The sequence below is a fragment of the Lonchura striata genome, chromosome 4, assembly GCF_050655825.1.
Source record: "Lonchura striata isolate lonStrDom1 chromosome 4, ASM5065582v1, whole genome shotgun sequence".
Taxonomy (NCBI): Eukaryota; Metazoa; Chordata; class Aves; order Passeriformes; family Estrildidae; genus Lonchura; species Lonchura striata.
This window is the reverse complement of record NC_140706.1, coordinates 26263283-26286060: the sequence shown is the minus strand read 5'-3', so window position 1 is coordinate 26286060 and position 22778 is coordinate 26263283. Positions and strand designations below refer to the sequence as shown.

At 41.1% G+C, this 22778-nt stretch overlaps 1 protein-coding gene across 17 annotated transcripts in view; it reads right to left on the bottom strand.

Moving 5' to 3' along the window:
* SPATA18 (spermatogenesis associated 18) overlaps positions 1 to 22759 on the bottom strand; it is a 124015-nt gene extending 101256 nt beyond the window's left edge. For 10 of the 17 annotated variants that reach the window (XR_014955095.1, XR_014955094.1, XR_014955098.1 and 7 more), the window contains exons 1-13: positions 22421 to 22759; positions 20429 to 20534; positions 20238 to 20317; positions 19337 to 19455; positions 17418 to 17549; positions 16425 to 16754; positions 15881 to 16310; positions 15255 to 15416; positions 14695 to 14870; positions 12890 to 13010; positions 12473 to 12538; positions 11598 to 11637; positions 11068 to 11127 (exon numbers count right to left, since the gene is read on the bottom strand). Coding sequence is in view for 7 of the 17 variants with exons in the window: in XM_085578610.1 (XP_085434736.1) it covers positions 11581 to 11637; positions 12473 to 12538; positions 12890 to 13010; positions 14695 to 14870; positions 15255 to 15416; positions 15881 to 16310; positions 16425 to 16754; positions 17418 to 17549; positions 19337 to 19455; positions 20238 to 20317; positions 20429 to 20534; positions 22421 to 22507 (1866 nt within the window). In the remaining 10 variants the exon portion in view is untranslated. The other 7 variants (XM_085578611.1, XM_085578612.1, XM_085578610.1 and 4 more) reach the window with 7 other exon arrangements.
* Between the last annotated feature and the right edge of the window lie 19 nt (positions 22760 to 22778).

Genomic DNA, 22778 nt, shown 5'->3' with positions numbered 1-22778 from the left:
AAAAGCCTCTGTATTAATAGAGTAACATTATTTCTCTGTCTGAGTCATCTTTTCTGTCCACAGTGAAAAGCAGTCTTGCTAAAAAACCATCCAGAGGGTTCCAGTGGTTTCACCTTCTACATAAAGAGGTTAAAAACATTCTACCAAATGCTGATATTTTTCAACCAAGTATTAGTTATCACTTTGTCTGTTTATAATAGCAACATAAAGAAACAAATTCCTGTTTCCGAGAGTCATCACGACACCTATAAAACTGGACAGGCTGAAAAATCAAAACAGCCTAAAAAAAGATGCAGTATAAATTTGCTATGCAAAAATACTTTAAAGGTTGTTTTGTAAAATGTCAACACATCCATATTTTTAGAAAATGAGAAGGTAAGTATCAAAAAGAATTTGATTTATACTGACTGCATGGTTGTTCACATGCCAAAACTGGATAGCATTCATAAAAAAGAATAAAAAGATCCTACATAATTTTAAAGCAAGATAATGTTTTGTCTATATTCTTCCACCCTTCCAAAAGCAAGTTATACTGCAATGCAGTGTGCTAAGAGACACTGAACCTGGAAAACCTATCAAATGGCTACAACATATTTAAAAAGATAATCAGTGATAATGCTCTACAGAGAGCAGTGAAAAATAATGACATCAAACCAAATACATGGCTTGTGCTGTTAATACATTTGTCTGTGTGCTGGCTTTGTATGAAGTAAAGAGCACAAACAAAAAAGAATAAAACAAGTAACAATAAAATCCACCAAAAAATCTCAGTTAAACAGACCCTGAATCAAAACTGCAGATCTGAATGCTCTGAGTGTCCAGGAAAAACCAAAGAGTCTAATCAATGCAAATGAAGTAAAATGTCACTATTTATTCAGTGAAAGTCACTAGAAGAAACAACAAATCAAAATGAATTTGGTATCAGTTTTATATGCACCAAAATCACTCTATGGCTGTCAAACATGACCATGTAGGATTTGATGTAATTCTATGTCTTGGTCTTGTTACTACATTCTGTGGGAGATGCCTTCCTGCCTCGTGTGCCAGACAGACCTCAAATAACACTGAATCCCAACATCACAACTTGATGTGTTCTGCACAATGGTAAAGGACACAAGTATGTTTATTTAACTAGAAATAAAAAGCTATTAGTCTGCTGGAGCTCAGGCTTGTTTTGAAAGAATCATTTCCTTCCAAATCACTGGGTGACAACAAAGAGGGGATGTAGAAACCCCATGTCAATAGTCCTTTTGGACAGGAACTACGCTTGAAGGAAGCTGGGCTGCAATCTCTCCTCTAGGCATATTGCAAAAGGTAATTCAGGACTTTTAGGCAAAGGCAATTGTCATCACCCTAAAATCACTAAGGCAATACAGCAAAAGCTAAACTGTGGCTTCAGCATAGAATAGTTGATCTATATCGAAAAGCAAAAGATTTAAGGAAGCCAAGTGGACCATATTATACACGCTGCGGCCAATGCGGGCTGTCTGCTACCAGATAAGATTTTCAGTCACACAATAGTTCAACAGAGAAACTGGAAACACTGAAATCTAAATTAGACAGAAAGCTCACAATCTAAAGCTGTCTGATGTCTCTCCAGCTTCAGACAAACTTAAGGTCTCTTTTAGAAGGGGAAGGTTAAACAGACTGACACATCCTGAATGAGCACAGGATTTTACCATTCCTCCATCTTGGCCCAGTCCTACAAATTTCCTTCCCTTCCTCCTTGTTTTGGGCAGAATGCCTTTTGCTTGCAGCACCTCACCATCTGGTCCAGCCCAAAGGTACATCCCTGCTTTATCAGTTCAGCACCTCTTTTCACAATTTCACTTGAAAATGCACATGCCAAATAAGGAGAAATTTCTTCCAGATGTCAGGAACTGAACATGAACTTATACAGAGAGAGGTGATATTATGTGATGAGAATACTGTAGGATAACTAGAAATAGATAAAAATCTTCTTTTAGAGGTCAGTGTTGAGCTGTCTGTCAAAACATTTTAAGTATTTAATGTCTCCACAGAATTCCCCACTCTAACTATGCCATCTAAACAAAGACTTAGGAACATTTCAGAAATATGGTCCATGTAGTGAAGAAAAAAACCTAAAAAGATGATAAAGACAAATCTCCCTTAAATCCAGCTTGGTCCTAGGATTTGTCCTATCCAGCTCCAAGGGAGTGCCTTCCACACCCACAGCTTCCCTAACAGAATTGGGTGCACCCCACCATGAGATACAACTCAGCATTCCCCTCTGTGAGGACAAAAGTGAAAAGATACCCTTTGAGTTGGAGCTACAAACTCCATGAAACACAAATGGGGCATTTTCTAGATTCAAAGCATGCTTTCTCAGCTCCTCACCACTACAACTTTCCTTGTACAATGGGAACAAAACAAATGCACCCCTTGTTCCAAAATCCAAGTGTGGTACATGCACATGATTGAATGCTTGCTGCCATAGTAGTGGTTTATGACTTACTACATTTAGCCTGGTTCTTTGTAGCTGCATAATATATATTATTTTGCTTCACAAGAGACTAAGTCTGGTTTTGATTAAGCTTATAGAGAGCTGTCAGAAAGTCAGACTCAAGCAAATAAGCCCCTGTAGGTTCTCTTGGAAAAGCCCATAAAATGTCTGCTGTTCATTTAAATTAGGCTCAGAAAGAAACACAAACCTGAAGGCTGCCAGTGTTTATACATTTGTTTAAGATTTTTTTTTTTCTTGTGGGGCAGAGGAGGCTGGGAGAGAAGTTATTCTGGGAATAAGCCTAGTCAGAGAGCAGCCATGGGTCCAGACCCTCATTCCTGCACACAAAGAAAAGGAAAAACAGGCTTATGCAGGCACCCTGAGCTGTAGCATAAATCCCTCCCATTAATTTAAGCCCAGCAATGGAAGAGCAGCACAACTATTATTAAGACATTTCTGAAACCACTAGGTTGTGGCAGTGGCTAAAGTGAGTTGTGAGAATACTTTCCTGTATATGGCTTGCTTAATCACAGGTTTTCTACACATCTCTGAGCCTTGGTTGAGCAAATCTGCCTGGGCCACAACCCAGATGGCAAGGCAAGACTTCCCATGGCACCTGAGCTCCTCCACATCTAGCTCAGGCTGCCATGGGGCTGCCATTCCCAGAATGTGGTACCTGTCCTACACTTAAATTTCCCTACACACAGTAACATTTTGCCCCGCTTAGAATGGGCAACCAGCCCCTTTATCTTGTAGTGTACAAGATACATTTTCTTAAGTGCTCACTTAAGAAATGGTTTCTATATCCATGCTTTAGCTGCCAGGGATGAGGGCTGCAGTGCCAGCTGAGATGATGACATTGCTGTGTCGTCTTCAACTCTCTCTGTGCTGTCTGAAACTCTCCTTACAGTTGGGTTTACTTTGGAGGCATCGCTTGAGCGCCTGTCTCTGCTGCTCCTGAGCCAAGCAGGCTGGCTGCTCCCTGCCCCTCTTCCTTTCCTGCATGTGTATGTGGAGCCTCAGATCACCCACACCCCTGACTCACACATTCTCCATATGAATAGGCTCAAAATTTCATTTATTTGCTCTGTCTCATCTGAGTCCCAGAGGCTCCAGCATGTCCTTTCCCCATGTGCAGATCCATGGCTGTCCTCCAGAGCTCTCCTCCAGGCACCTGCCTGCACATTTCCCCACCCAGCACCATCCCTCAGGTTTTGGGGTCATATCTCCTACTACTTGGCTGCCATAAATCCAGAATTGCCTCCCAAAGCCTCTGGCTGCATGTTTTTTTCTGGGGGATTCACCTGACCACTGCACACATATGCACACAGTTTTTGTCTGCAGCTCCTGCTTGGCACTTTCTCAACATGTTTTGACCTCCCAAGCTGGGACAGAGGACAGGAACAACCTCTGAGGTCTCTGAGGGTGCAGAGCCTCCCCCAGGACCTGCATCAGCTGCTAGTCTTGACCTCTCCAGGGGTTAAATAAGCCCTGTCCCTGTACAAGTGTCCCAGCCTTGAGGCTACCACTCTAGGGGGCAGAGAGGACTTATTTCCTCAGGATTTTGATGACTGTTAATTATGTAACAGTTTGAGAAATAAGTAAATCTAAACAGAACTTGGAGGTCCTACACACCTGTCTTTGACCACTCTAGATGAGCATTTAAGTCCCAGCAGGGAAATTAGTATCTTGGACCCCAGAGGAGAGAATTCCTCTTTCCTTTTTTCTGTCTGGCCATCCACTCAAATGCTTACAGATGTGTTGTAGCTGCTGCATCTAAGCCACCACAACAAGGTCCTTTGCTGCCCACTGCAGGGTCCTGGGGACAGTTTGGGAGTCTCTCAGTACTGAAACTTTCTACTAATTGTTCTCATTGTTGTTAGCAGGAAGGTGGGAAGGCACTGGTTGCCTCTGCAGGGCAAGAGACAGGTGCTGCCCTCCATTCACTCCAAACCTCTCCTTCCCACCACATCAGGGTCAGGCTGCATTTGGCTGAGCACACACATGCTAATTGTAGAAAGCAGTTAATAAGAACAAAGCATTATCTGTATCTTATCTAGTGTCAACATTTGATTAATTGTTCCCAAAGACTGAGGCTTTTCAAACTTTAATTTTAATTAGGAGGAACAGTTGCCAAAAGCAATTTCTCTGAGGCAACTTTCACCATTTGTTGAAGTATTCATTTATCTGATATTATTCCAAGGCCAGGTTTAAAAAAACACAACAAAACAAAACAAAAAAAAACCAAACAAAAAAAACCCCAAAAAAAACCCACCCTATAAGAACAGCCCATCTATTCAAATTCTGAGAAGTCTCTTAAACAGCAGCTAGGGGGGGAAGAGCTGACCTTACGAAAAATCTTCTGTCCTTGGCCCAGCTGAATCTCCCAAGCAGCTTTGCTCCCTGTATGCACTCCATACTTCAGGGAGATAAGGAGGAAGCTACTTTTAAGCCTATTCAAAAATAAGGAAAAAGTGTACAATTACCTTTAAGAGCATTTAAAGGCCCACATATTTTAGGGGTGACTTAGGAAGGTTCTTAATAAGAGGCAATCTGTCTTTTGATCATATTCCCTCTAATCCTTCCTCCCTGTCTTTATTATGCATAGGAAGTTGTGCATGTAAACACTCATCCAGATGCCTGGGTTGTTTTTATTTATATGAAATGATTGAGCTGCTCTAAGTGCACAGTACGTGGGTACAGAGAGTGATTGACACTGTGCAACAGGAGGGTGGATGGGTTTGCAGCCGATTCACGGGACTAGGAGAGCACGTTGCACCAAGCACTGATAATGGTGAGGCTGCATCTGCTTTGCAGACTCATCACCTGTAAAATCCAGCCCTGCTCCACAAAAGAAGGGTTCCTTTTGGTTCCTGACCTAAAGATTTTAGTCTGGAAGCTGCAGAGTAGATGAACTATGAAGGAAACCCATGAGAACAATAACCCCATCCTGTGGGTGCACAGAGATTTACATACACGAACAGGGTATTTCAGTGACAGAGGAATCCTGTATAAGTTGACTGCTTGACTGTTACTGGTTGCATGATTCAGACAAGAAGTGATGGCACAAAATAACCTGGGGAAAGTGCCATTCAACCAAGGGAGCATACTTCAAAGCTGTGGATGATGCAGGACTTACAGATAAACAGCACAAATCCAAAATCATGGCAGAAAATATTTTTAGAAGGGCATTTTTTTTCTCTGACAAGTGTTATCCATATATTGTGGAGATGCCTATGAAGGCCCTCATCAAATCTAAGGGGCAGGCAAATACAACCAAGAAAAAAATCATGTCTCAAGAAATGAGAGCCATGTCATCAATAAATCAAAAGGCAAGGTTAGATGACTTATAAAATATTTCAATGTTATTTAAAGCTCTTGCTGCAAACCATCAGGTATATAACTTCTATTCTTTTCATGAGGAATTTCTAGTAATTCATTCTGTTAATACTGACAGAGATCTGTCCATTGAATGGTCTCCAATATTTCAGCAAGTTTATAGTGATACTCTTCACATTTACTTCTTCTCTTGGAAAAGTAGACATAAATAGAGTTAAGAAAGATATTTTCCTTTGCATTATCAAGCTCCAGGTAGCTACTCTGAAACTTTGTAAGGCTAAAATCTGTTCAGGCAGCTTAATGCAAAGAATCACCCTGCAGTAAGTTTTAGCAATAGAGGAATACACCATGATGCACTATGGCATCCACAGACACCATAGTCATGGTATGTGGGCAAATGGATGACCAAAGTTCAGTATTTCTAAAACAACCATGCCATTCATATGAAAAGCACTTAGACATCAAGAGTCCACTAAAAAAATGGATGAATTAAGTTCTAGGGGTAAAAAGACTCATCAATTTGAAACAACTGAGGATAATGAAGCTTATTAACTGATCAAAGATAATGAACCACTTCCCACAGACACAATACAATGGTACAATGAAATTGATAAATGTATGATACAATGCCCTTGTCAGGCCTTATTCTGAATACTGGGCACCATTTCTAGGCATCTGTACTCAAAGATGGACTGAAACAGAAATACACCCAAGCCACCCAAAAAGGATAATCAAAGCAATGAAAAACCTCTCTTCAGAGCAGATGGAAAGATTTTGGTGGTTTTAGTTCAGAGAAACAAAAACTAGGAGAAAAGATAACTGCTCTCAACAGTAGGGCAAATACCAAAGGCAGGAACAAGGACTTCTGAAGATAATCACACTGGCAGAAGAACAAAGATGTATAGCCTCTTTGGCTATAGGAGATGAATAAATTTCGGCTGGATACAGAAAATTTCCAAGCATTAGAGAAATGACATTCTGGACCAATACTGCAATTAAAGATAGAGCATGGTGCTAAACAAACTTTCTTTTAAAACAGTAATTAATAAGTTGAAGAATATAATTATCCAAACCAGTTGCTGTGACAGTAGCATTCCCTTCAGCTGTATCCTGAAGGTTCAGCAGGTGCAATTGATTCTATCTTTGATTAGAAAATGAACAGAGGTGCAGCTCAAAGCAGTGAGTAGGTTCCTGATTCAAAGTCTTTGCAGACACCATTAGAAAACATCTATTTCAGTCATAGACAAAGGGAATCATGAAGCAACTTGCCAGTCAGCCATTGCTACAGAAAAATCACACACAAGGTAACAATTTTGCAAGCTAGATAAGAACTAGAAGTAATTTTAAAAGAACAAATGTTAAAATAAGTTAATTTTCAATCTGAATTTCAGGTTGGGATTTGTTTTTATATATGTTCTTTAAGAAGATTGGTCAGAATACAACCAGATAAATACAATTCACTTTGGAAAGACTCATTAATGTAATTTTGAAAAATTGACCCCTCAACAGGAAAAAAACCTAAACTCAAACAGTTTCTCCAATGATGTACTGATAGTGATGTTCATCTTACAACACATATGTCAGGGTTTTCAGGGTTTTCATATTCTTATCAGGCAGCAAACTTCAATAGTTCAATCAGTAAGCTAATTCTCCATTTGACATCTGTTGATACTGCTTCAATCTGTGACTATTATGCATTTACTGGCAAACTTTATGATGGCAACAGCTTTTAAAACTGCACTTGAAATTAAAAGCTGATTCTTCTGTTCTTAAGGCAACAGTGCCATCTCGTGGGAAAATATTCAGCTCTGTGTCCTATGCTGGGCAAAGGAGTCCGGAGCCTTTCTTAGACAAACAATTCCTCAAGAAAATGAGATTTATTTTTTTTTTTTTTACCTAAGTTGATTCCATCAGGTTAACACATAAGCTTTCATCTAAAATGCCCACTAGCCCTTTCTAGTCATTCTGGTAAGGTTTCATAAGGTTTTTGCTCTGCTTCAAGGTGTTCTACAAACCACAGCCCCTGTCTGGGTACATGCCAAGGGAGAGCACAAGTCCTGCATCCTGCCAGGAGGGTCCCACGTGCAGGAGGGACAGCACCCAGCCGAACTGTAAGTAGTGCTACCCTGCATTGTCCAGCAAGACCAGCCGACCAAGTCCATGCTGTGAGTCCTTGGTTTTGCTGCACATTACACACACACACATGCACACAATAGCCAGTCGCATCTTAACCCTGCTTCTCCTGGCAACATTTTTGGATTGTTTTATCTGATTTTGTGCCTCTTCTCCTTTTAATGGCTTTCCCCCTCAGTTTCTGCAGTCAAAACAAAAACATCTCATAGGCCAGAGAGCACCAGACATCTTCTTACACTTAAAATGCTGTGTGTCCTGCAAAGTGTAAACAATGAGGATGCATCTGATTTCTCCACAAGCAGTGGTCTTCTTTATTTCCATTTTAATAATGAGGGTTATGTTTGCCCTTTTCCAGTCTATGTGAACTGCATGGGATTACCATGACTTCTCAAACATGATGGATAGTGGCTTAGTCACTTCCTTGGCCAGTTCCTGTGGATGTTACTCACCAGATGCCAGGGACTTGTGCACCTTAAGGCTCATTTTCCTTCTACAGCAGACAGTTCTTTGTGGAATCTTGTCCTGCTAAGATCTTTACCTCAGATGCTTTTACAGAGGGTTTTGACCTCAGACTGCGGCAGACAGTATACTAAGGGGGGGCACCTAGTCAGGTCACAGTGGTAACAGTGGGTTCTTGGGAGTAGTATGCTAATAGAACCTTCCTATATTTGGTCAAGTTTAGTTTTCCTTCTCCGTTGGTTCAGGACTTTTTTCTTATAAAGTCATGTTCTGAGTTCACCTTCCTGATTGGACCTGTGCCCCTACACCTGGCAGCGTTTGCCCTGCCCAAGGGGTCTTTGGAATCTAGTCTCTGTACCCTGCACCATGGTTGTTATTTTATTAAAGTTTTTATTTTCTGGAATATTCCATCATTCCCATTCCTCTTTATTAGCCGACTCCTCCCAGCTAACCCAAGTAGGTTTCACCTTCTACAACTTTGGCAATGTGGCTGGAGCACTTGCTGGTGGAGACTGAGGCAAAAAAGTCATTGAATACCTCAGTCTTCTCCATGTCCTGGGTAACTAGGTCTCCTGTGTTCTTCCTGACAGGACTCATATTTTTCCCTAGTCTTTCTTTTATCACTGATGCACCTGAAGGCACTTTTTTTGTTAAGTATTATGCCCTTGGCAAATTTACTTCTGCTGGTGCTTTTACTTTCCTTAACAGTTCCTTGGCTTTTGGGACAATTTCTCTGTGTTTATCACAGGTTACCTTTCCCCGTTTCCACCCTCTGTAAACTACCTGTTTAAGTTTGTTCGGGAGCTCCTTGTTTATCCATGTAGGTCTCCTGGTATTCTTCCCTGATTTTATCTTTGTAGAAAACATTGCTTTTCACCCTGGAGAGACAACCCTTGAATATCATGCTGCTCTCTTGGGCTGCTCTACCCTCCAGGGCTCAATCCCACAGCAGTCTATCAAGGAGATCCTTGAATAAACCGAAGTCTGTTTTCCTGAAGCGCTGGGTAGCAAGCTTGCTTCTCACTCTTCTCATTGACTCAAGGATCTCAAACTACACTTTGTGGTCACTGCAGCTCAGGCTGCCCTTGAGCTTCACATTCCCCACCAGCTGCTCCTTGTTGGTGTGAATGAGGTCCAGCATACATCTCCCCTCATTGGTTCCTCTGTCACTTGGAGAAGTTACCATCAGTGCACTTCTGGAACCTCCTAAACTGCCCGAGCCCTGCTGTGCTGTCTCTTCAATAGGTATAAGGGTGGTTGAAGTCTCTCACGAGGACCAGGGCTTGCAAACACGAGGCTGCTCCTACCTGTCTCTAATGGGCTTCGTTGACTCAGTCTTCTGGCCAGGTGGCCTCTAGCAGCTCCCCACTCGCTCCTGCCCTCCCTTTAATCCTTACCCATTTATGCCCAGGCAGAGCTCCATGCACTCCAGCTGGTCGACAATACCATTTTGAGAGGACAATACCATTTGTCTCCCATGCCTTTCCCTCATAAAGTGCCTTTGCCTTTCCATTCCAGCCCTCCAGACACAGGAGCCATCCCACCACTTCTGAGAATGCCAATATGGACCGTAGCCCTGCAGGCTTGTGCATGTCTATAGTTTCTCCTGTTTACTTCCCATCCTACCTGCTTTTTTTATAATAGAGGATTTACGCTGGGCTCCTGGTGAAGCTGACTCTCTGCCTGCAATGGCTGGAATTCCTTGCTGCTATTCCTTCAGGTGTTCTCCACTGACCTGCACACCCTCTCCAGGCTCTGGTCATCTCTTTTTGGCTCAGAGAGCCAACCAGTACAAATGGGATGGTATGTCACCCCACATCTTATCACTCTTCAGGTCTCTCCAATTTTTACCCTTAAAGCGCAATAAATGCCCACAATAAGAGTTAACTGGACAGGACTGTTTCACTGTATACACAACAATTACTGATCTATCAATACAGTATGAAAGCCCATTAAGTGTGACACTGAAGAGGCCTCAATCAAATATTTCAAGTCTATACTCAGTGGCACACTTTCAAAATACTTCTAGTATCAAACTACAAATTTTTATTATAATAATTTCTAAGTCAGAATGTATTTAAACAAGGACTATTACTGCCTTCCTAAAGGATACATGAACATTCATCCATAAATGTCAATTAAGCCCTGGGGATTGCTGGAGTTTTTGACTGTTCTATGAAACTTCTGCATTGTAGTTAGAAAATTCAGTCTATCACAAGGATGTATTAAAAGGTTGCTGTGTGAGACTGCCACATCCTGTGATTATTGCTATTTTCTAAAATTCTAAATTAAGCACCTATTAATTACATTGATTTCAAGTAACAGCTAATCTCAACACTCTGCAATATTCACCATATAGGTTATCTTAAACATCCTGTCAAGATAAACTGCATCATTTGGAATCTGAGGGAAGCAAACATTCTAGATGCAATAATTCTATCTCCATCTTCAAGATTACATCATGGGTTCCTGAGAGCTTTGCAAATTTTGCCAAATGATCCTGGATTGCATGGACTTTTTTTTTTTTTTTAATCAAAAGGGTTTAATTTTTAAAATTATAAATAAGCCTTCTATAATTGTAAAAAAACCACACTGAACACAAACTCCATTTGGAGTGACAATTGCCATTTGCATTATTGAGAGATTTAAGTATTTCTGAAAAGAAATGGCACCAGCAAAGTTGTTGAATCCAGATGTACTGCACTGCAGGAGGATGTTCAGTTAGCAGCGCCCTATGGAAGGAAAAGATACATTTCAGTGCAACTATATTTTCTAAATCTCTAAATTGGGCTGGCTTCAAGATAGGCACACATTCATACTGCCTGAAATCCCTCACTTCACTGCCACCACTTAGCCAATTCTTTGGAATTTGAAAGGCAGGAAGAACAGCAGGTGTGCATCAGCAAACTCTCTCTTGTGTAGGGAAGGAAGCAAGTTCCACTGACTACAGCACTGGCCACAGTGAAGGCAACCAGCAGAGAGAAACCACGACAATGGTCCAAGTAGAGTGAAAAAACAAGCTTTCCTCCATGTAAGAAATCTCAGCCTTTTTCCACACATAAAAAAAGGGCTACCCAATTTAAGACTTCAGCAAGTATTTTAGAATTGGAGACATTCAACACGTTATTTTGTTCTTTTGTTCAATCGTTCAAGGGCTTAGTGTGAAAACCATGAATCACTAGGAACTAACATGCCCACTTACTTTTGACCCTCACTGTTGAAAGACTGCGGCTTCGAGGCACCTGCAAGACAAACAGAAAAGGAAAATCAGGTGTGCCAAGAACTGTAACCAGGAAAGCCACCTGGGGACCCATCAGCATTCAGAAAATCTGCACATCTATCAGTGCAGCTCTAATCTTACTAAGTCAAGTTCAACAATTTTCTGTTTTTTTTTCACAGCCTTCACACACGCACACAAAAAAGGGAGCCCTACACAAAGCCTCTCACATTTTCAATATTTTAAGTTGAGGGCACCTGAGTTTAAGTTGAGGGCACCTATATCCATTTAATAAGATTGGCTAACAATTAAAAAAATATACACATTTTTAACAGAAATAATTAAAAATGTTTTGTAACCATATGGTATGCAGAACTCCGCTAAAGTTTCACATATCTTATTTGTACCACCTTCCCTTCCTGCTCACCCTACACTTATTTTTTGCTCCCTTGATGCATTTAGTAAATTAGGAGTAAATTTAGGGTATTAATTCCAGGAGGCAGGAACTATGTGTTGTATATATACTCCAAAATGACTGAAACACTTGCAGATGATGCAATTATTTATTCAGAAGGTCACTAAAGCAAGGTCAGTAGGGGCAAAGCAATACAAGATACACAGTTGATACTTCTGGGAATTTAACTATAATCTACTTCTCATACAGTATCTCTACTGATCATTATACCAGGCAATAATTATCTGTCTGTTCAGCTTCACCTCATTCAAGACCATAAAGCAAAGGCACTTATCCCCAGTGTTAAAATGTACATGTGGCACATCAGAATTTTTAACAGGTTGTCTATGTTCCTAGTTAAAATATTTGATGCTGTTAACACTACAAACATTCAGCTGAGGCTTACTTGACCACACAGCAGAGGACGGCCACAGCTGCAGCTTCTGCTTCTAAGTCTGCATCTGCGAGGACACTACAAGAGAAAAGTTTGATAAACCTCTTAGGAGAGAGAAGGTTTAATAAAGACATATTCTGCAAGCAGACTTGACATGCTGGAGACAAGGTCTGAAGACAGAGAGGAAACAAAAGTAAGCTTTCTCCTTAGAACAGGCTCTGACAACCAGCATACATCTGCATAATTAATGCATTAAGGAAAAGGGAACTATTCAACCTATATACAGGATGAGGCACTAAAACCTAATTGATACTTTATATACTACTCCACCCATATAAGGAACAGTTAAAAACATATCTTTTTAAATTTTATAAACAGTGTTGAAATCCACTGACTTCCCTTAACATAATTCTTTAACAAAATACATACCGTAAATTTTTTTGTGACTACCTCTCCCTTCACAATTACAGTACCATCTTCTATCAGAGGAGGCCACACGTGATAGGCCACAAAGGGAGCTGTGAAATCTGAGTCAAAGCTACGATAGTACCTGTTGAAACAAACAGTACAAGAAATGTCTGCATATAAATGCCAAAAGATAAGTATGTTCCAAATCATCAATGCTGATAAAAAGTAGCTACAGCTATGATATGTTTCCACATCACAAAAATACATATTCTTTATGTGATCCTGTAAAAGAAATGGACTTGGAAGACAGACTTAGCAGAACATACTGTTTACTTATACTGACAGACATTCTAATAAAGCCATCTCACACTTCAGAAGGCAACTCGACCTTAATTTTTCCATAAGCCCCACACAAGCCAGGGCCTCTGTGTCCACTGACAGATTAAACCTTCTGAGCAGCAATTTGGCAGACACAGTCATCCCCTCTTCCTAGAATACTTGCTAGAACAAGCCCCCTTTAAGGATAAATAACACATTTGGCTTTATGGAGTCAAACTCAAAACAAATACAAAATAATAGAAATTGTATTAAAAGCAATGCATCTATACTTTAGTAATGTATTACAATAGCAAGTTATATAAAACAACGTCATAACCAGAGGCATGAAGCAAGGCATAGGGTACAACAATGTTTGGTTGGCCCTTTGTAGAATGCTATCACACATAATAAACAGATATTTTAATTTCTACAATTTTAATTTGCTCCATCTCTGTGTACCACATATACATGTTATACATGTAAACATACACATATGCCACATTTATCTAGCTAGATAGACAGATATGAGTATGTGTCTCCCACAGCAGCACACAAAAACACATTACATATGGTTTCTTAAGGCCATACACACCAAGTAGGTGGAGAAAGCATCTCAAGAGTATACCACAGTATTGGTGCTTCTTAATTTAGCCAACAGCTTTGAGTGTCAAAAGCTAACTGTCCTGTATTTGAATAGGATCATTGAGTAGTCCTGTATGATTTTGCACTCTCCTGTTGAGAGTCTACTTTCATCTTCTCTATTTCTCTCCTTGACTTCGCAAGCTCTTCACAACCCGAGTTCCATTCTATTCTAAATTATTACTAGAAACCGCCTTAGTGCTTCACATTTTAGAGCAATTTTTTATGACTTATCAATCCCATTAATTTTCTTGACAACATGGAAGCACCCTACAGTTCTCTGTCTGCTAAAAAAGCAGCTTGACCCTACAGAAGAAAGAAAAATGATTAACAAAATTTCCATTTTTAAGAGGTAGTTTTGGTTTTGCCCAGCTCTAAACCAGAAGAGATGGGAGCATATGGGAGCATACAACTCGTATGTTGTACAGCAGCCACAGCCTGGAGGTTGCAGCAAAAATGTTGATGATCCTGGTAATGACACCAACTGCCAGATCTCAGTAAATATGACTTTTACAGAACAGGCCAGTAAGGAGGAACAAAGATGCAAACATTTTTAAAAAGACAGATAGAGACTAAACTGGGAAAACTGATGATTATTTGCTTCTTAAATGATAAATCAAATATGCTTTTGAGACTGAAATGTATCCAGAAAATTGCTCTGCTGTTCACTAAAAAAAAAATAACACTTGTGTACATGCTAGTATTTATACACTATCCTAAACCTTAAAGACATACCAAATTCACTACAGGCCAGGGGGTTTTGCCCCAAATTAATGTTTAGCAATCTTGAACTGCTATATTAATTAGGAAACAAGTAGACTACAAAATCTTTAATGGTAAGAGTCTGACTGAATATAAAAATTTCTTACATGTTCCTATTGAAGCATTCTCCATCAATACCAAAGGCAACATCAAGAGGAGGAATGAGTGTCTGCATTGAAAAAGCCAAACAGCACAACTCTCGAATCAAAGGGCTGATCACAACGAAATCAACTTGTCCTGGACATAGAAACTTTGGGTTCTTGTTCATGGTGCAAACTACTTCCTGCAAATAAACATACATGAGTAATTTGTACCCACTAACAATTTTATTCACAAGCAAGTATAGAAATCCCCCCTAAATATGCCTCTCAGCTTTCCACATTTAAAAATCAGTATAAAAAGCTCACAGTAATGTTGCCTTGGACTATTCCAGAAAACAACAGCTTCAGAAAAAATGTGCTGCTACAAACAAATCAAACAAGCTATTACTAAGTCATACATATACTAGTCCCAGCACTATTGTTCTAGAAAGTAAACTGCTACAAGACAAAGTCCATCCAGTAACTCTTTTCTCCTTCAGGTTACAGTGCACTTCTAATTTACATATTCTGAATTTACTAGCTCCTGAAAGAGAACCCACGTCACTTCCCCACTGCCCTTGACTTACATGGACACTGCAACAAACGTCATACAGATCCTTGTGGCAAGCTATATAATCCAGGACAGCAATTTCAAGTGACGAAGGTCCCCCTCTGTGACATACAGCCAAAGTGTCTTTTACATTTATTCTGACCTTCCAGAAGGCCATCTTTGCCGAACGGAAAGATTCCTGCAAACATAAAGAACATGTGGGGTACCTAGGTGGTTTCAAGGGACCCAATTAAATTAAAGAAGTACATAGCTACAAGCATAAGGAAAGCGTGATGCGGAAAGATTTTTAGCTTTGTAATGTCGTAGTATTTAATATAGCATTTCCAAAAGAATTTTTCTAACTAAGGCAATGTTGCTCACTGCAGATATCATCTACTTTTCAGACCAAATCAGTCTTCTTTTAGTACCTGTACAACAAATCATTGACTCTGTTCCAATCTGGGGACAGGTCAGGTAGGACACTACATTGAGAGTTCAATGTGGAAGTGTGAGGGGAAGAAAGAAAAATCAAATAAAAAAAGGAAGAAAGTTTTTCTGCACTTGACAGAAATGCTAATTTACCCACAATTTAATCCAGTGCAGACATAGTGTCTCACAACACACCTCCAGCCTGTAAATTAAGAAATAATATTTCTTTCTTACCACAGCTGCAATGTATAATATCCTATGTATGGTCTCCAAGTCACAGAAGTATTGCTTCAAGGTGGCCTCTGCCTCCAAGCGTTCTTTAGCATAAATGAAGTTATAGCGAGCTATGAGGCAGGCACGGTGTGAAGCGCTGCCCCGCCGGAGCCGGGGAGGTGAGCAGGGCCTCACGCAAAGGGCACGGCACTTGGGAGGACGGACACAGGGCCTCAGACGGCACGGTGGAGGAGAGCAGGGCCTCAGACGGCATGGAGAGACACAGGGCCTCAGACGGCATGGAGAGACACAGGGCCTCAGACGGCATGGAGAGACACAGGGCCTCAGACGGCATGGAGAGACACAGGGCCTCAGACGACACGGTGGAGAGCAGCTCCTCACACGGCACGGTGGAGGAGAGCAGGCCCTCAGACGGCATGGAGGAGAGCAGGCCCTCAGACGGCACGGTGGAGGAGAGCAGGCCCTCAGACGGCACGGTGGAGGAGAGCAGGCCCTCAGACGGCACGGTGGAGAGCAGGCCCTCGGATGGCATGGAGGAGAGCAGGCCCTCAGACGGCACGGTGGAGAGCAGGCCCTCGGACGGCATGGAGGAGAGCAGGCCCTAACAGGGCACGGAGAGCAAGCCCTGACAGGGCATGGTGGAGAGCAGGCCCTGACAGGGCACGGAGAGCAGGCCCTAACAGGGCATGGAGAGCAAGCCCTGACAGGGCATGGAGGAGAGCAGGCCCTGACAGGGCACGGAGGAGAGCAGGCCCTGACACGGCATGGTGGAGAGCAGGCCCTGACACAGCATGGAGAGCAGGCCCTCAGACGGCATGGAGGAGAGATACAGGGCCTCAGACGGCACGGGCGAGGAGAGCAGGTCCGCGCAAGCCTACAACACATGTGCGAAGAAGCTTCATGTCACTTTACCATCCTCAGATGCTTTTCCCTAAGGCAGATTTCTTTGTCAATTTAATTTTTACAAGGATAATGTGAGATTTTGAGCCAAAGTGATTAAATAAGCCAAAGTGATTAAATAAGCTGGTTGGTCTAATATGAAGGCATTTTCATAATATGTTTTATGGGCTAAAGCATAAATGGTAAAAGTAAAATAATTTGTAAAGCATATAAGGCCAAGCACTTTGTTCCTAGGAAACACACTTTTAACTAGTAATAATTTGGAGATTTGCTCCTCTTTCAGTAGCACTGAAGAGTATGGCTGAAGTCAAACAAGTGAAAATTGAACACTACAACTACAGGGCAGAATTCTTTAAAAGAGGACCCATCAACAAAAAAACTCTCTATTTCATACAGTTGCTTTCCATGTATTTTGTAAAGGTGCATTATTTCCTCTTTTGTCTGAAACCTAACATAGTTGCTTTAAAATAAAATAATTGGGCATTAGAACAAATCTTCTAAAGAGTTTACGTTCCTTCATAAGGAAGTAAAAAAGCTTGGCTTTTGTTTATATTTCAATTTAAATTATGAAGAAATTCATGCTACCTAACATGACCAAATTCTATGATTCAGTGACTCCTCTGAGTAAGGCCTCTACCTGCTCTGGATAAAAGACTTTTTGCAATCCAGCATAGCAATCTCATCCCGCAATTTTTCAATCTTCTGCTCATAGTTATCCAGTTGCTGTAACCTCCTTAAGCTGCACTGTTCGGCACGGGAAGCCTTCAGACTTAATCACACAGAACAGTCAGTCACAAGATGTCCTTCTACCAATGTAAACTATCTATCAATTAATCCTCAGCATCAAACAACAGGAGCATAAAAAAGAGGAAAATTATTGAGCAAGCTCCTTATGTTTGCTGAATAATTTCAGCATGCTTTCCTTATGCTGAGATACAGGAAAAATCCAGAGTTTAAAAACAAATGAAACAAAGGAGACCCTTGATCTTACTTTTAAATTGTATAAGTGTATTCTGGTAGGAAAGTGGATATAGTACTGTGTGCTATAGGAAAAATCAGTGGTTAACATTTGGTGTCCTTATGGTAGCTCAGATGATCAGGTCAGTAAAACAAACTAGTTTTTTTCTCATATTTAACATATTAACTAAACCATCTCAGTTTCCTTTCCTACAGATTAAGAATCTATGTATTGTCTTCTGTCATGTTACTGGGCTCTTTTCTTTGCTGTAATACATTAATCAGTCAAAAGATATCACAGATTTTAGTCAAGTAATACCAAAAGCTAACAGTTCTTCTCCTACTGTCCCCAAAAGAAGGAGTGATTCTTAAAGACTGGCAGATAACCAGTGAAGTTTATCTTCTGTCCTTTACTCTTACTTAACATTAAAAACTATTCCAACATCTCTGCTTTCCCTCCAAACACCAGTATTACTGTTGCTTTTCTCTTAGCAAAAGTGGAAGGAAAGAAGAAAATATATTTTCTATTTATTTTGAAGGTATTCACTATGTCCTTCCTTTTCTTTACTGAAGGACCCTGGTGAGATTTTTGAGAATCTGAATCAACAAAATCTCTAACACTTATCAATTGACAGGATTCTTGTTCCACCTTTTTAAGGAACAAGCTGACTGAGATGACTACAGGTAATAAGGCCAGCAACATCTGCTTAAGAGGAAAGATGGCCCAGTTCCATCCTAAGTCAGCTCCTTCAGGAATGACTTCTAGCAGAACTGTAGAGAGCTAAAGAATTCTACTGTAAAGGACAACAGGGAAAGAAAACCAGATTTGGGAAGAGGAGCTCTAGAAATAGGAATGGGGAAAATCCAAACTGATATTATTGGAATCACTTAGCAAAGGCATGAAATTATAACACTTAATGTACTGACCCAGGACTTGTGAAATGTTCATTGTTCTCATGCTAATAGGATGCATGAGAATGTGCCACTTGGAGCTACCTCTTAAATGGCCTTGGAACTGATAATAACTGCACAAACTTGTATCGGAAGCAATTTAGTAATTTTTATATTATAATGCTCCATAAAATATGTTTTATGCAACTAGGCAAAAACTCCCCAGGCCTCTTCACTTATCTGAAAATCCAACTCTCTTCCTCCAGTGGCTTTTAGCTTCTCAGATATTTACATATCAATTACATTGCATAATTAATTGTGACATGTTGTAGGTCCTTCAATAAATGTTCCACTGTAGCTACTCAATTGATTTTTTTATTTAAGGTTTGCTCAGCATGCAACATTTCATAGACCATAACTCCACATGGGATTGTCATGGACTATGCAAAACCTTTTTATGTAGAATACTGGCATGTTTTTCAACACCTCTGCCAAAAGCAAAACTTACCAAGTCAATTTATGAATGTGGATATGACTGTATTATTTGTACACCACTTTGGATATATATACACACGATACGGAACTAAGAGTTTGAAACTCTGGTTTTAGGCCAGAAATCAAACATTTTATAAATCTCCATCAACCTTTAGAAATCAAGGGAAAAAAAACCAAAAAGCAAACAGAAAGAACTGCAGTTAATCTCCCTACTCTCGTTCCATCTGGTTGATCTGCACACGAGTTTCATTTAGTTTGTCCTCCAGGTCTTGAAGTTCACATTTTGGTTTGCAGGCCAAATCTCTCAGCTGTAGCTCTCCTTCAGTTGAATCCTACCAGGAAATGAAGTCACACTGTCTGAATGTTCTACGTTATAGATTCCCTCAGTAAAGTACTAGAGCATTATGGGCAGATGTATTTCTAAATATTTCAGCAACAACCATTTCTAAAGAAACTGAGAACAAAGAGAACTGAGACATAAGCAATACCTTTCAGGCACACCAAAGAAAGACTCAATTATATAAAATAAAATATTCATTTATTTTATACCTCATGGCAGGAATTATGGAAGGTCAGCATATGCAGATTTACTTCCCGAATCATCAGAACAAAGCATTTTGCAGATGTGTTGCACAGTTGTTCTTTTTCAGTTAGTCACCTTCTGATTGACTAAATCACCAACTCAAGTAAACTTTTTGGGAATTCATGTGTACAAAACAACAGAAAAAGTTATCAGAACACAGAAGGCAAGTATTATCTTTCCAGAAAGCACACTACTATACATGTAGCTGCCTTTACTGGAATTAAATAAGTAACTGTGCAACAGGCTTTTCTTTAAATTTTGAATGTCACATGCAATTACGAATCTGTAACTGGTATGCCTGGTGTAGTATCATTTAATAACTTTGTTATTTTATATTTTGCGGGGGTTTTGGCAGACCACCACTCCTGCTTTATACTAGACACCACAACTCTTAAGGGGTATCACTTTTTATTTGTCCTGTTTTAATTTTTAAAATAAAAATGTTAATAAATTCAATAACTTTAAGTAAGAAAGCCTCTGCAGGTATAAATCCACATAGTTCTAGTCTCTTAAAGTAAGTTTCTTACACACCTGAGTAGGCTTGTCACTTCCTGAACCAGCACAGCATATGCTTGGCAGGAGACAGCTTTTTAGTTTTGCTGCACATTCTTCTAAGAAAACACATACATTAAGAAATTGTGAGAACACTTACAGAAAAAGCCAGACTTGGAAAAAATGCCACATGTGAAACGTGTTAGTAATTAGACAAGGCACCAATTTACCTCCTTGAGATGTTTCATTTAGAATTGAGAAGAGCTGATTTTGAATTGCACTGTTCAGTTTTAATAATTCACAGCATCTGCTCAGATTTTCATCAGCAGAATTCATCTGTAAATTAATGTGCATTATTACATCTGTGTGGGCTTTCTTACTTATAGTTATTCCTCTTACAATCATGGCATTTTCCCCCCACAAATAATTACATCTTCCCAACCTTCTCTTACTGGATCCATTAGAATACTCACTGTTCAATGCTCATTTCTAATAGGCAAATGAGCAATACATAAGGACTTCTATGACTCAGTTCATTCACTATTTGAGAAAACGTACTCCTTTTCCATCATAAACAGGATGCAACCACAAGTTGAAGTTGAGTTAAAATCTTTCAACAGTTATTAAAATAATAATCTAGCATATTTTTGGACTTAAAAACTAATCCAAAATCTGGTTTTCCATAAGAAATAACACATGTAAGGTTCTTATATTGCTTTGTCAGCAGTCACATGAAGCCTCCATGCAATTTTACCTGATTTTTAAGTTAGAAACTGAAACATATACTACTGAAGGAGCAAAATACAGCATTATACCTAGGAAACAGCAAAACTACATCACTTTCAGCAAATGCCATTTTGAAAAGGAGTTGATGGGGTTAATCTGTCCAGGATACTACTGCACCTGCCAGAAAAATACATACTTTGTACCTGTTTCCCTTATCTTTACCTGTAACCTGCGTTATCACTGTCCACATAGATCACCCTCTAGGTGAAAACCCATATGGTTTTTACAAGCTTCCAAAACAGCTGAAATTCCCGCCCATACCTCCATCAGCTTGTGTTGTTTTGATTGCTGCAACATGCTTTCCTCAGACCTTGGGGAGCACAGTAAACCTGCTCACCTTCACAAGAACTCATCTGCAAAGTGTGTTTTTCCAGCTCATTACAGCAACATAACACGGTATTTCCATCTGGTAGCTCCTCTTTTTCTGCAACAGCAGCCTGAAACTGTTCATCTTCCCAAGACCTGAAATACTATTCCCAACCAACTCATGATGGAGAGGTCAGCTCCCACTGCTGCTCAGCCCTCCTAAGGTCTACCTCCAACAACCATTTGCAAGATTTTGAAATGCACGGTGCTGTTCCTTCTCTGGCTTCCTCTCTGGTAGTTTTACCAGCAACTCCCAAACTCGTTAAAACTGTCCATTGCCGTGAATCTCGCAGAGTTACACTGGCTATGTAACTGTAACGCCTATTCAACCATGAAGTAAAAGAAAAAAACTCTTTTCCCCGGAAAACACTGCATCTCTTTTCTCACCAACCACAGCACACAGTAAGTGGTTACAGGCTCATGACCAACTATCTGCATCCGGAAGGTACAGAAATCTGGGGATGCAGGAGTGAAAACTGTCAAAATTTATTTTTTTTTCCACGGAGCAAAGTCTCATCTTTCCCAAATTTTACACCTTCTCTACTGCTTCAACCGTTTCACCTCCTCAGTTTTCTGTTACTCCTTCACGGATCCCACCACACCCGTCTGCAGCCTTCCCCTGATAACGGCAGCTCCCCTCACGCCCGCTCCTGAGCCCTTCGGCGGCCGTGCCGCCTTGCTGCAGCCTTTCACTCAACAGGTTTCCCACCCCGAGGAGCTGGGATGCTGGATAACCTGTTCTGGCTTTCAGCAGCCTTCCTCCTCACGTTCTCCTGACAGCCCCTGGCCCACAGCCGATTCCTTCGGAGCACAACGGCACCCGTCCTTCCACCTATCGGTCTTCAACGCTCTCTTCTAAGCACACCCAGTACCGATCAAACCTCACTTTTAAATTCCGACCCTTGTTTTCAGGGAACCTTGTCACGGACAAACAGCCAAATAACCGAAGTTGTGGGCGCTTAACAGTAATTAAAACTGCGCTAACTGGAGGCGCGCGCCGGGCAGGGTCCCATACCGGCCTGTGCAACGCCGAGCGGGCGCCTCCGGCCCCGAGGAGCGACAGGACTCACCTCGTAGTTCTGCTGCCAGCTCTCCAGCTTCTCGTGCATCTCCCGGGCACTTCCCCCGCCCACCAGACTCTTTAAGTCCTTGGCCATGGCTAGATGTCAGTTCGCTCCGCTGTCCCTCGGGGAGTGCTCTTCAGGCGGCGCAGGTGTAACGGAGGTGGTAATGCCAGCCCGGTCCCTTTCCCTGGGCTGGGCCGCGTCCGAGGGTCTCCGCAGCCGCGGTGGTGTGGGAGCGGCCGGCGCGGCGATGGCGGTGCCACGGTAATGGGGGAGCGGCGCGAGAACGGCCCGCGGCCGCCCGGTGGCACCGGTGGGCGCGAGCCGCAGGCACCCGGCCCGCGAGCGGCCGCAGGGGGCGCGC